We start from the raw sequence: 14,837 nt of genomic DNA on the forward strand, positions 1-14,837 counted from the left end.
GCAGCAACAAGAGTCAAGTTTTGTATTCTAAACTTTTCAATTTCCTTCACCTACAAATATCTTGTTTTTGTTTGAAGGTTGACATGTTCCATCATTACATTCAGGCAGCTCCTGTGGAAAACATGTGCAAAGCTTTTAACACAAACAGGCTGGCAATTCAGTGCAGTACTGGTTATGCGCTGAAATGTCGAAGGTGCTGTCAGTCGGATGAGATCCTGTCTGACTAGTCAGGTGGACGTTAAAGATTCAAAAGAGAAGGGAATGTCTCCCGGTGTGCTGGCCAACAATCTCCGTTCCCCCAATCGCACCCCCCCACCTCCCCCGTAATAAAATTGTTCATTCACTTTATGACTGCTGTGGGACATGCATTTGTTGCATCAACAATTTCAATACAACCACAAATTTATGTAGCGCCTGGGGTCTGAGGTGACGGGGGGGGGGGGAGAGAGGGTAAAGTATTACTGAAGCTGTGGTCATAGAGAAAGATCTTGAGGTGAACCTTGAAGGAGGTGAGGGAAGGTGCAAATGGTAGGTACTCTGGGATCGATCTCAAACAAGTGGGGGCATATAGGCTGAAACCTGACTGTTGATGATGGGGTTGGTAGGGCTGAGGACGTGAAGCAGACCAACTGTCCGCTGCGCAGATGTGAGGGTGGATTTGTAGGTCGTGAGAATGTCACAGAGGTAATAATAATATAATAATCCTTGCTTTTGATATAGTGTTGAGACTTTTCAAAACGCTTCACAGAATATACCATAAAGGGAATTTACAACAACAATAATTTTGATTTATATAGCACCCGTCACGCCGGACGGCGTCTCAGAGCGCTTCATTGTAACGGATCCCGGGGCCGAGCCGGGGAAAAGGGAAGAAGCAGAGAATTTACTGTATGTCGTGGGCGAAATGTGGCAGACAATTCTGAACATCAGTGTACCACAAACAGTCGTTGATTGAGTGACCACATTTTTTTGAAGGGATTATTACCCTCAGAAAGCGATCCACCAATCGACTAACAACCGGGTTGCCACTTACTGCTAGGTAAACATAGGGTGTGGAGAAACTTACTTAAGGTTTTGGCTTTAACTTGAACTCACCCACAAAATACACAGTCACTTCTCTTTACAGTACATCCTGTGTAGCACTTTGAGACGTCTCAACCACGTGTTAAGGCTCAATATCAAATGCAAGGATTATTAATAGTAGTTTAGAGCCGAGTCTTCAGCTATTTTGTCCCACCCTAGAACTCTTCACCCCCTCCCCACCTGCCTTCAAGTCTTTAGACCAAACATTTCAACTGTGCCTATAGTCACCTTTCCCCTGCTCGACTCCATCACTGTAAACGGCTCGGGAATTATCCCTCTGCTGTTGTTTTATTATGACAAATTGAAATTAAAATCAGTCAACAACAACAACTTGCTTTTTTATGGTGCCCTTCACATGGGATAGCATCTCAGAGCTCCAAAAGTCTCATGAAATGAAGAGTACACAATGTAGAATTCTCTGCTTGTAGAGAAGCAGAGTCCATAAGTTCTTTTGTCCCTAAACTACACCAAGTGCTTTGCATTCATTAAATCCATACACATGCACAGAGTGATCACAGTGGGAGGATGCTGTTTTAAACTCAGACACAAGACATTAAAAGCAGACAGCATTTTGGATAAAGAGAAGGTGGCATTGTTTTGATGAGAGAACACAAGAATTAAATGTCATACATTTACATTGCAATTGCTTTGAAAGATTGCTTTTTGCGTCAACAAATGACACTGTTGATGTCAGACACAGCTCTCCTGGGAGAGGATCGTCCTATTTGATAAGAACCAAGACGGCATCATCTTAAAGTTTAGTGCTAGACTTGTTAGTGTTGAAATCAGAAGACATCTCTTTACTTAATAGTTAATGTAGTCCGTGGAGCTTTTTAAGAAGGGGAAGTCGATACATACTTGGTTAGTAAGGGAATGGGGGTGTTGGGGGAGAAAGCAAGCAAATGGTATTGAGTTACAGATCAGCCATGATCTAACAGAATAGCGGAGCAGACTTGACAGGTTGGGCTCTCCTGTTCCTATGTTTTTATATATCATACTACAGGAGTCCTACTGTAGCTCAGTGGTTAGAGCACTCGCCTTGCAAGCGAGACACCTGGATTCAATTCCAGGCAGGGCAAAACCTTGGGCAAGTTTCCTTACTCCACACGCCTAATAATAATCCCTCCAAAATAAAACAATAATAAATTGGTCAGTTTCAATCCACGACTGTTTGTGGGACACTGCTGTGCGCAATTGGCTGTCGTGTTTCGCCCACAAATATACAGTCAATTAATTTTACAGTCTATTCTGTGAAGCGCTTTGAGACATCGAGAAGACGTGAAAAGCACTATATCAAATGCAAGGATTATTAATATTATTCTGCAGATCAAGCTGCTGTCAGTAGGGGCTTATGCTTCTGGTTGTTTAATAATTTTCATACACATCTCCGTGTTTAATAATGTTTATAATATAATATACCTCTGCTTGTTTAATAATATACATCAGGCTGGTCCAACCTTTTGACTGCTGAAGGCCAGATGTCCAATTTGATAAACATGCGCAGGCCACATAAGCAATATTTTTGTGTTTCCTTTCCAGAAATATCATATAACATTGACATAGTTTCTTTTTCACGTTGGAAGGACATTTCAATGCGCTCGACACTGCTGGGGGTGGAGCCGAGTGAGGATGGGGGGTAGTGACTGAAAGCACGGTCAAAGAGTCCAGGGCCTTGGGACATCCTCCCAATGTCAAAGGTGCTATACAAATGTAATTTGTTATTCTTGTCTTGATGTACCTTGAAAGAGAAGAGTCGGAGAGACGCCAGGAATGGAGCTCCAGAGAGTGGGGACAAAATGGCGATCGTGAGGTAGATGAGGTGGGGGGACATGAAGCAAACTGGTGTTTGCTGGGCAAAGGGAACGGCCGGGTTGGGAGATTGCAGAGGTAGGGTGGGGAAGTCAGTGGTGAAGAATGTTGAGACGTTTCTCACTGGGAAAGAGGGAGCTTTCTGTGAAGAAACTGCACGGCGCGACTCAGTGTCTACCCTTGGTTCCCCTGTGGCAGCCAAGAGAGGCTCCGATTGACTCTCCTGACAGTGAACCACAAAACACTACCCTGACTTTTCTCTCTCTCAGCTCTCACTCACTCTCTCTGCTTCTCTGCCTCTCTCTGTTCCACTCTGCCTCATGCTCTCTCTGTCTCTCTCAATCACTCTCTCTTCCACACACTCTCACACACTTTGTATACCTCTACTGATTGATGTTCTTTATACTTTACAGGTACTTTAGTTGGATTTAGTGACATAATTACACAGCAACTGATTGAACGGAAAGGACTGGCAAATCACAACATGAAGAGAACAATAAAATTGACATCTATAGGGCTGTGTTTTGTGGTAAGTTCACCAAGTCGATCATTGTGACATGAATGTAATGTAACAATCGGCCTTTCAATGTTAATATTAGATTGTTTGCCATATTGGAGAAAAACGCCAGCTTAGACTTGTTTGGCCCAACCGCCTCTTTCGGTCTATCAAATGCAAGAATTTTATTCTTATTATCCCTCTCCAGCACTTTGGTTCAAGATACCGGGTTCCACTGTCAGATTTTTTGAACCAATTTAAAGTGCTCTCTCTGTAACTTAGAAGATAGTGCCAGAGTCCTTTACATGCTCCAAAAACCAGCCGCCATTCCCACTCTGTAATCTCTATGTAGCAATACATCCACTTTTCAGATTTTGCTCCTTTTCCGTCAACAGAAATGAGGACAAAACTTATCAATTATGCAACCATAGCCTATTTTGTAAGGACTTTCTGACACTTTAGAAATTTTCAATCATGGAAATTGCGAGAGAAAACCCCGAAGAACTCCTGTCAATCAAAACTCCTATTAAATAACCCCTTTACTGGCAAATCCCATGCCTCGACTGAGTCCCAAAAGGCAGTCACGTGTTACATTTCCATACTAACCATTGCAAAGTAGGGCTTCGAACGCATAGAATTCATCATTCAAGTTTGCAAATGGATGAAAATTCAACTTCATAAACAGATGATAATTACATTTAAGCAACAGGTAAAATTAAACTTTGTAACCAGGCAGGTGTGAGCAGCCCAAGCGTGAGTCTGAAAGGAGAGAGAACAAACCTGAGCAGCCCCAACAAGGCAGCACATTCCAAACAGCCGAGACTATAAGTTCACAGTCCCAAAGTGGGGACTTGAACCACAACTGGCTGACTCAGAGTCGAGAGTGGTAGCCAGGCTGACGCCAACCTGGAATGTTACAGCTTAGAAACCAGCCTTTTAGCTTGTGTCTTCCTCCACATGAGTCACTAATCTGGCATTCTGTTGCTCGTTCCTCGTACCATATTGATATTTTTTCATCTAATTTCCTTTTAAAATAATCTCTGGACTCGATTGCAATTTGTGGGAGAGAATTCCACATTCCAACCACCATCTGTGCAATTTAATTTGTGAACTATGTTTTTTGAACCGCTAAGGTGATTTGCTGTTTTGTAGCTAGTTGCTGGAATTTCAATCTTCAATTGAAAACAGTTTAATTTGAGACTAGTCCCGATTAACAAATATGCTATGTAATTTTATGTTGTAACTGTCATCTCATTGCAGGGTCCTGTTCTTGGAGGCTGGTATAAATTACTAGATCAGCTCCTTCCTGGAAACACCAAAATTGTGGCATTAAAGAAAATGTGTCTTGATCAGGTCAGTTTTTGTAAATGATTCAACCCCCATCACTGTGCAGAGATCCGAGATGCTTCCTACGTGAAGGTCGCTATATAAATGCAAGTTATTGTTGTTAATCAAAGTCCCATCTGCCTATTCAAAAAGATAGCGCTGTTTCTCAACAGAGGCCTGGCCAACAATCCCACAAAGAAAATTGGTCATGGCTGTTTGTGGGACATTACTGTTGCATTCGCCTCCAAATATACAGTCACTACATTCTATCATAAAACCCTGTAACGTTCTTTGAGATGTGTAGACAACATAATAAGAGATTATATCAAATGCGATGGAGTAAAAATTCTGTCACAACAATACACTTTTAGCGATATCTACAATGGAAACTGAGCAGATTATTTACCCACAAGTATACATTATATACAAAAGAGGTTGAAATCAGGTATGCGAGTACTGAGTACTTGTGGATGACAGGCAATTGAGAGATGGGGGGGCAGGGTCTAGAAGCTTGTGGTGTGCAGATTATTTACTGTGTTATTGGCAATGCCCTTGTATTGTAGTTTGGAGTCCTGCAGCTTAGTAGTTAGAGCACTCGCCTTGCAAGTGAGAGACCTGGGTTCGTTTCCTGGGCAGGGCGAAACGTTGAGCAAATTTCCTTAACTGCACGCCTCTGTTTGCCTAGCAGTAAGTAGGAAGCTGGTTGTTAGTTGATTGGGGGATTGCTTTTCTGAGGGTAATAATTCCTTCCAAAAGAATAATAAATTGGTCACTCAATTCACAACTGTTTGTGGGAAACTGCTGTGCGCAATTGGTTGCCTCGTTTCACCCACAAAATATACAGTCAATTCACTTTACAGTGTATTCTGTGAAGCACTTTGAGACGTCTCGAAGACATGACAAGGCACAATATCAAATGCAAGGATTATTATTTTTTTTTCATGTTTCTTTCTCTTTTGATATTAAGTCAGTCAGACAGATTTTTCAACTCACAAATAAATCCTATAATGAGTGTCATTCTGTTTTCAGAGTGTAATTTTAGATTTAGGTGAAAGTTTTTGGGAGTGATAATGTACCCAATTCCAGTAATTTTGCCCCCTGTGAGAAAATCAACTGTTGGAACCCAAGATTCACTATTACCTTGAAAGAATACAGCATGGAGCATTGAAATCATTTGTATTTGTACTTTTCCCCTTAGTTTCTGAGCTTTTCTCAGTTCAAAAATGTGAACGTTTGGTGAAAGCTCTTTCTTGGTTGCTAGGCTGGATGTTGTTATTACAAGGTACCAAGCTCAGTTTCAGAGATGTGTTACTGCAAAATGATATGCATACAGCATCGTGGATCAGGACAGCAGTAAATTATAAATCTACCTGCGTTTTGTTTGTCAATCAATCACGCCAATAGTAAACCACTGAACTAAAGTACTGAGGAACAATACAATTTTATTAGATTGCATATCAAATGCAAGGATTATTATTAATAACAACAACAACAAATTGCATTTGTATAGCCCTTTCACGTCTGAAGGATGTCTCAAAGTGCTGGACAGTTCAGGATGTGCACTCGAGCAGGGGCTTGGGATCAGGAAGCATGCACAGCAGGGAGGATGGGGGTAGGGTGGTTACCAAAGGCGCAGTCGAAGAAGAAGGTCTTGAGACGGACCTTGAAGGAGGCAAAGGAGGGGGCGAGGAGAAGGGACTATGGGATGGAGTTCCAAAGGTTGGGGGCAGAAAAGCTGAAGCCCCAACTGCCGATGGTGGGGTGGGTCAGGCATGGAACAAGTCAGAGCCTGCTGAGTGGAGGGAGCGGACAGGTTGGTAGGGGGTCAGGAGGTAGGAAGGAGCAATGCAGTGAAAGGCTTTGAAAGCAAGGACAAGGATTTTGGACTCTATCCTCTGAGGGATGGGATGCCAGTGAGCCGGGCGAGGATGGGGTGATGGGGTCACGGAGCCTGGCAAAGGAGAGGACATGAGTTGCACAGTTCTGAATAATCTGCAGCTGGTGGGGGGAAGAGTTTGGAACACCCAACTCTTTCCTCCACAAGATTAACAGATTTTAATAAGTCAATAAAATGGTGCACATTTCAAATGAGATATGAACAGCATTCAAGTGAACGAGGAAAAACATTTTTTTAATATACAGGTTCAATTAATAAAAATTGTTACCTTCAATTTTTAAATTAGTAATGAACGTAGAATGCAAATACTGTAACTACTTTTTTCTGGAGTCATATTGCTTTCATAGCACGCCTTCTGTTGAAGGAAATTTCTAAAAAGTATTCCACAATAAATAAAGGGTGAAATTTATGATTTCTTTAGGTTACAAAGTTTGAAGCACCTTATGTTGAAGAAAATATCTTTGAAATAATTGCACCTATGAAGCTTCAAAGGCTCTATTTATACTGACACTTCATGCTGGGCACTCAGTATTTGAGTTTCATATTCGGCTAGAATTAGGATGTGGTTGACGCAACTAGAGTTTGAGATTAAAGCATTCTTTTTCATGGACTGCATAAGCAATAATAAGGATGATATTCTGATTTAAGGGGGAAAGCAGGTAAGACAGATATGCAGTCATAAGTATAGTCACGTATTATCCAGGCTGAATGAAATATTTCTGATAAGCAGCATCCTAACTTGCTCCTCAGTCAGAGATGAGTTGGATTAATTCTGTCACCTCAATTAAGCACCTTTGGGTGCTGTTGAATGTCATTGTGTTGTTTATGTTTGCTAATCAATTTTGCTAACAGGTATGATGTGGTTTATTTATGTATGCTATTCAATCATATACCGTATGTAATAGTAGTAGTCGAAATGATAAAGAACTAAACTGGAGTTGAGAAGAAGTTGGAAACAACCATGACTAAAACTGTTCAGTCACACCATTTTAAGGATGCTACCTTCAAGACCAAGGAGGAGAAATTCCATTTATGTCTAAATTTGTTTTATTTGTATAGCATTTTAAGAGTGTGCAAAATTCGGCAAATTATTGACTTAACTTTGATGTCAGTTTTGAACGAATTTGCTTCAGAATTAAGGTTGCATTTAAAAAATGTACCAAACATTCTGGCTTCTCTGAAATGCTACATAAAGAGAGTAAATCTACACCCAGGTGGAATTTCTCCTCATAAATCTTTACAACCAAGTCCAGCAGCATGTAAGGCAAAGCAAATCGAAAGTTTTGTAGGATTGTAGGATTTCTGGATACACAGCAATGGCTTGTAACAGTTTCAGTAGAAAAACTTGTCCTCCATATATTGCACTTGCTTCTGTCCCCAATCTGTTCGTTCATAAAGCACCCTGATTGATAGATGATCTTTAAGGCAATAATGTGGATCACAATGATCAGACAGTATGCAGCACCTCACATCAGTGTCACCACACAGAAAGGTGTTTGTATCACAATACAAATTTGTATTTTAAATTTACATTTATATGTTTCGCCCACAAAAATTATACAGTCAATTCACTTTCCGGTATATACTGTATATCTCAAAAACGTAATAAGGCACTGTATATTATATAGTACCTTTCAAATCACCAGTATAATTACTCATTATTTTGGCTGTGAATGTGATTTTGTTTGTGCTGAATTAGATAATTGCATATAACTGCATATCTGTGAATCAACAACCTTAGGACCTCTGCACTTCATATTTTCGGGAGGTCAGTAATCCACTGTTGGGTTACAAAATATGTATTGGTTGGATTAGTATAAAATTCCAACAAAGGTGGAAAGTTAGAATATGGTATAAGTGGGGCAGAATATGGAGTATCTGAGGTTGATGCATTTTATGTGGACACAGCTCAAACAAAATCTTTGTATTTTCTCTCTAGGGTTTACTTGCACCTATTTTTTTGGGCTGCTTTATTTCATTAACTGGAGTTCTGAATGGCCTTTCGGCAGATGAAATCTGGCTCAAGTTAAATAAGGTAAGTAACACTTATTTCAATGTGCATGTTTGTAAAAGCTACAATGTGATTTAGTAGGTCTGCTGCAAGACAAAGTGACACTGAATTAATCACAAATGAGAAGTAACTGAGGTAACTGATATAGGCTCAGCTCAGTTGGTAGCAATCTCACCTCTGGGTCACAGATTTGTGGATGCAAACCTTGGGTTGGGACTTGAACTTGCGGTCTAGCCTTATACCCCATTGAAGTGCTGGGGGAGCACTGCATTGTTTAAGGTGTCATCTTTCAAAGGAATTGTTAAACAGAATGCCGTCTGCCCATTCACGTGGACATGAAAGATCTTGTGATATTGTTTGGAAAGAGAAAGGAGTTTCTTCCAGTGTCCTGGCCAACAGACCGACAGTTTAATTGATCATTCTCGTCATGGCTGTTTATGGGATCTACTGAAATTAATTGAACCATATTTTGTATGAATTTAAAACAAGCTAGTATTGCAGCTTTTCTGTGATTTGACTGTGACAAATTAATATTCTATATAGATTGTACAGCACTGAACCAGACCATTCAGCCCAACTAGTCCAGGCTGGTGTTTATATGACACATGAATCTCCACCCAATTCTTACTCCCATACCCTTCTATTTCCTTCTCCCTCATGAAGATCTAGCTTCCTCTTCAATGCATCTACTCTATCTGATTCAACCATTGCTTTGGGCAGTGAATTTCATAGTCTCACTAAACTCTATGTGAAGTAGTTCCTCCTAAATTCTTTTTGTGATTCCTTTCACAGATTATTAGAATTAATTTGATTACATTCCTTTCTAGCCAGACAAATGCAACTAAAAGGACAGCTAGAAAATCAGAACATTAAAAAACGCTTGTTAAAAGCACAGATGCTGCACTTAAACTATTCAGCAGCAGGTAATTTATTTTAAATAGGTGTCAATGTTGCCACCCGTGTACCTGCCTTTATCATCAATATGAACAAATGTTAGGGAGGTGGCACACTAAATGAAGCCAGACTTGTTCATTGAAATCAACAACCAGGTCACCAAGTTCATTCTCCTCTGCCGTGGAATTAAAGGCTCTCCAGGGAATAGTTAGCATTTATTGGACATGAAATGAATAGTGCATTAATCTCAATTTGGGCAGCCATGAGGGGTTCTGAAATAGCTTGTTGAGGAACTTTCCTTTTTTTCCCCTCTCCCCTCCTGAATGCGCTTGACTTATTTTCCCTTTGACTGGGGTACTCAATGCCATGGCTCACATGTAAACATTACCTCTGTTTACCTAGCAGTAAGTAGGAACCCGATTGTAAGTCGATTGGTGGATCGCTTTTCCAGGGATGATAAACCCTTCAAAATAATAATAATTTGGTCAGTCAGTCACTACTTGTGGGACACTGCTGTTTGCAATTGGCTGTGGCATTTCGCCCACAAAACATACAGTCAATTAACTTTAGAGTATATTCTGTAAGCTCTTTGAGACATCTAAAAGACATGATAAGGCGCTACATCAGATGCAAGAATTATTATTATAAGGCAAGGTACCTTTGGTGAGTGAGTGCTCGCAGGCTAATTGATAAGAGGGTGCATCACAGCAGACATCAGTCCTTCATTTTTAATGATATTTAGGTAACATTTTAAACCACAAAATCTTACGCTTTCTAATCCATAAAATGTCTGAAATGAAAATTAAGCACGCTCATGTAAATAAACCTCTGAGGTTTGCACATCTGTTCCTGTGAAGATATACCTGTATGTTTATTAGTTAAAACCTCACTTCAATATGAATCAGACTTTAGCATACCTGTACTTACTTGTGATCATAAAAAGCAACTTTTAAGATGCACTTTTTAAATGATGCAAGTAGAGCCTTCATTGGCAATCAAATGTAACAGGTGTACTCTATTACACTTTCGATTTCTGCACTGAATGAGTTGTGCCGCAGGCGCCAAAGTGTCAATTTATGTTATGAGCTCAAGGGTGAAGACTTTTAAAGAATGGCTGGTAATCTCCGGTTTGGGCTATTCACTTGCAGAATGTTCGTCTGCTTCTCAATGCTATCCGATGGCTCTCCAGGTTAACTGAGGCAATTAATCATTCTCATTGAGGGCACCAGCTTTGATCAGGGTTCCACTCTGAAATAGCTAAATCGATAGACGCTGTCAAATTTTCACCCAAACAGCTCTATCCTATCCTGGAAAATATAATTACTAGTAGGCCAACGTAAAAGATTCTCTCCCACCCCCACCACCCTGTGCGCAATTGGCTACCGCGTGTCACTGGATATATCTTCACTGCTAGACATAGTCAATTTCATATGATTTAGCTGCATGAGAAAACCCTACATTTTAGCAGTTGTTAAAAATTGTTCTGAACATAAAATGATCAATAAAATTAATAATAATTTAGTCACTCAATCCATGACTATTTGTTGGACACTGCTGTGCGCAATTGGCTGTCGCATTTCACCTACAAAATATATGGGTCAATTTGCTTTATGGTATATTCTGTGAAGAGCTTTGAGACGTCTCAAAGATGTGATAAGGCGCTATATCAATTGCAAGCAATGTTATTATTAATTCTAGAGCAGTTAAGGAAAATTTAATTGAGTTTCCAGAAATCATGCTCAAACTGGGGCACGATGGGCTGAATGGCCTCCTTCTGTCCTGTAATATTCTATGATTCTAACTGTATAGTACTCTGCTCTGGCTGCATCTGGTGTACTGTGTATAGTTCTGGTCACCATGACATTATTGGCTGCTCATCTTGAAGGAGTGCAATTGCCTCATATTAGGGGCGTTGGAGCTGAAAGCACGTCTTAAAGCAATACTTAACTCTGCATAAGTATTGTTACAGGTTTTCAAAGGGGAAATTGTGGTCCCGGTGTCAATGGCACATCAAACACTAATTAACCACCCTGATTGAACATCCTCACAGACAAGCCTGATCAAAGAAAGGCAGGAGAAACTACCATAGTCATTGGTCTCCAACAAAATCTCCAATGAATGGCTCCAGGTGTTAGCTTCAACAATTGACACAAATGTCCTGTCTTTATTGTGTCTTTCATACATCTAGTTAGTGGGGGAGGGGAGTCTGAGAGGAGAGAGTTCTCAAAATAAGGGAGAGTGGGAAAAACAAGGGAGTAAATAGATTGGAAGGGAACTGGGAGAAGCTCAAGACCTTTCAAAGTGCGACAGTGAACAAACAACCACAGTAACACCTCTGCCTGTAACAGTTATTCTTTCTCCTTCAAGTACTTGTACTGACAGGACAGAAAGACGATGACAAAGCTCTCACACATTTATTTTTCCCACCGGGAAGCTCGCAGGGAGTTCCTGGTACCTACCACCCACCTAGTGAGGCTCAAACCCGCGGTTGTCAGATGTTGAACGACCAACTGGTGACTATCCTCCTGAGGATGGGGTAGAGATAAACGGGATCTACTTGGAGCTAAACTGGCTCCAAGGTGACATGTCTGGCAAAGGAATGTCGGAATCGAGCCAGCCCTCTGTGGCGGTCTTGGTAGTCCGGTTCCTGAGCCAGGAGGGTCCGCAGTATTCCAGGGCACTGCTGATGACAGCACAGCCAGCCTGGCTCATCGGCAAGACCTCCAAGGGCAGACCAGTCTCTGGGGGCAGGGAGTCATCCCACTCCCCCTGTTAACACTGGAAGCCAAAGCCCTAACAGGAAGGATGATCTTGTGGAGTCCTGTAGCTCAGTGGTTAGAGCACTCGCTTTGCAAGTGAGAGACCTGAGTTCAATTCCAGGCAGGTCAGGGCGAAACCTTGGGCAAGTTTCCTTACTCCACACGCCTAATAATAATCCCTCCAAAAAAACAAAAACAATAATTAAATTGGTCATTTTCAATCTACGACTGTCTGTGGGACATTGCTGTGCGCAATTGGCTACCGCGTTCGCCCACAAATATACAGTCAATTCACTTTACAGTGTGTTCTGTGAAGCGCTTTGGGACGTCCTCCCGACGTGAAAAGCGCTATATCAAATGCAAGGATTATTATTATTATTATTATTATCTTAGCTAGACAAGCAGCGGGAAAGCTTGTCAGACAGCAATATCAATGGCAAGCTATGCAGTCTTAGCTGGTTAGACTCCAGCAGTTATCCCAATACACACTTTGGTCCCCAAGCCTTGGCTCTTGCCAACCTGCGCAAATAGTTTCTGGAATTGGGTAAACAGGATGTGTCCCTCCAGGGAGAGAGTGCACATTCCATTGCAACAATCTATCTCTGGGATTTCCATGTGTTGGTGGGAGGCATGGAAATCTCAGCTTGGCTTGGATACTCTTAAGCACGGTGATGAGTTTCGACATGTGTCACGGCTGACCAAAAAAAAACAATGAGCCAGGCTCAGGCTGGCTGTGCTGTCATCAGCAGTGCTATGGAGTACTGCGGACCGGCCTGGCTCAGATATCAGACTACTGAGACTGCGAGAGAGGGCTGGCTCGATTCTGACATTCCGCTGCCAAGCATGTCACCCCCGATAAACTAAGGATCATCAGCTTTTAAAAGAAATGTCTGTCTCTCAGAGAGGCTTATAGAGGTATATAGGATTTTTCTTGGGATAGAGAAAATAAACGCAGAACAATGTTTTGATTTGCCAAGGCAGCAGGACAGGTTGGTACAGTTCAGAGTTGCAAATAACAATTTGCCTATAAGTACAGTCAAAACCTGAAGTGTTTTGAGACACCCAACTCTATATAAAATGCAAGGATGATTTTTATTTTATTATTCTGAAAAGATGAGATCAAATAGGCTGTCAGGCCTTCTTCAGTCAAACCTCTCTTGTGATCGTTGATTAATAACCATCATGCAAAGAACGAGAAGACGAAAGGAGTGTAATAATTTGCATAATTTTCTATCACTAGTTCCTGCACTGTGGCTTTGAACTGAAATCAATCTGTCACAGTGTAAATATAGATTGGTGCCACGTTCAGAGTCTGAGACTTGTGTTTATCATGGCCTATGACAGGAATGCAGTGAATCAACAACCGTGAGTTCCTTTCAGCTACAGTCAAATCCTTTATGTATTCCTTTTAATTGTCCCAGTCCATCATTTGTGCCTTGCTTTAATGCCTTGTAAATGTCACCAGCCTAGATAGTGGGTTATCAAGCAACAATATGACGAAAGGCCGAACAAGCTTCCGTTTTACCTTATTGTTTTTGTGCTTCGCTGAACGGTTAACAGAATCAAAACATAGCAGTGTGTTTGATGCTACAATGAATGAACTTTTTTATTAGAAAGAAAGGCAGAAATTCATTTTTATTTCTCACTGCATAAACCCTAAATGATGCCATAATCACACAGGAGAAAATTCAGCTGGAGATACTGTTCCTTTAGGCTATCATTCCTCCATTTCAATCAAGTACTCTTCTCCCATTGTATCATAATATAATATCTGGTTTGAATTGCACCCATATATAATATAAATATATCTATACTTTCATCACCATCTGTCCTGATTGCATAGAAGAGGAACATTGTGTTCAGTTTTGATCATTATTTTCTTCCCTAAAAACAGTGCATCTTAGGAACAAGGGTTTAGCAATAGTTTTTGGGTCCGACACAAGTGGAAGCCCATCACCATGCTTAAGAGTATCCAAACCAATCTGAGAATTCCATGCATCCCACCTACACATGGATTGAGGACCCCAGAGTTGTGTTGGAGTACTGTTGGAGTCAAACCAGCTAAAACTACGTAGTTTGCCTTTGATATTGCTGTCTGGCAAGCTTTCCTGCTGCTTGTCTAACTAGAACCTGTTAGGGCTTTGGCTTGCAGGGTTAACAGGAGTGGGTTGACTCCCTGGCCCCAGTGACTGGTCTGCCCTTCCAGTTCTGCCGATGAGCCAGCTGACTGTGCTGTCATCGGGAGTGCCCTGGAATACTGCGGAACCAGACTACCAAGACCACCAAAGAGAGCTGGTTCAATTCCGACATTCCATTGACAGGCATATCACCTTGGAGCCAATTGAGCTCCCAGGAGACCCCACTTACCTCCCCCATTCCTGTCACAATTTAATCCTGTCAAGCGTTAACCTGGCTCAGTTGGTAGAACTCGTGCCTAAGTAATGTTGAGATTTGGAACTTGCATAGTCTATGTTGACATTCCAGTGCAGAGCGGAGGGTGGGGGCAGGGGGTGGGGGCAGGGGGTGGGGGCAGGGGGTGGGGGCAGGGGGTGGGGGGTGGGG

The 14,837-nt window shown here is 41.5% G+C and overlaps 1 protein-coding gene across 1 annotated transcript in view; it reads left to right on the forward strand.

Annotated features, from left to right (window-relative positions):
- The window catches only part of mpv17 (mitochondrial inner membrane protein MPV17), a 52,859-nt gene that overhangs the window by 32,280 nt on the left and 5,742 nt on the right, over positions 1-14,837 (forward strand). Inside the window, exons 2-4 of the mRNA XM_042333480.1 lie at positions 3,306-3,421; positions 4,649-4,741; positions 8,551-8,646. Of these exons, the coding sequence (XP_042189414.1) occupies positions 3,306-3,421; positions 4,649-4,741; positions 8,551-8,646 (305 nt within the window). The remainder of the gene's footprint in view (positions 1-3,305; positions 3,422-4,648; positions 4,742-8,550; positions 8,647-14,837) is intronic.

Source organism: Callorhinchus milii, unplaced genomic scaffold, assembly GCF_018977255.1.
Source record: "Callorhinchus milii isolate IMCB2004 unplaced genomic scaffold, IMCB_Cmil_1.0 Scaffold3, whole genome shotgun sequence".
NCBI classification, from domain to species: domain Eukaryota; kingdom Metazoa; phylum Chordata; class Chondrichthyes; order Chimaeriformes; family Callorhinchidae; genus Callorhinchus; species Callorhinchus milii.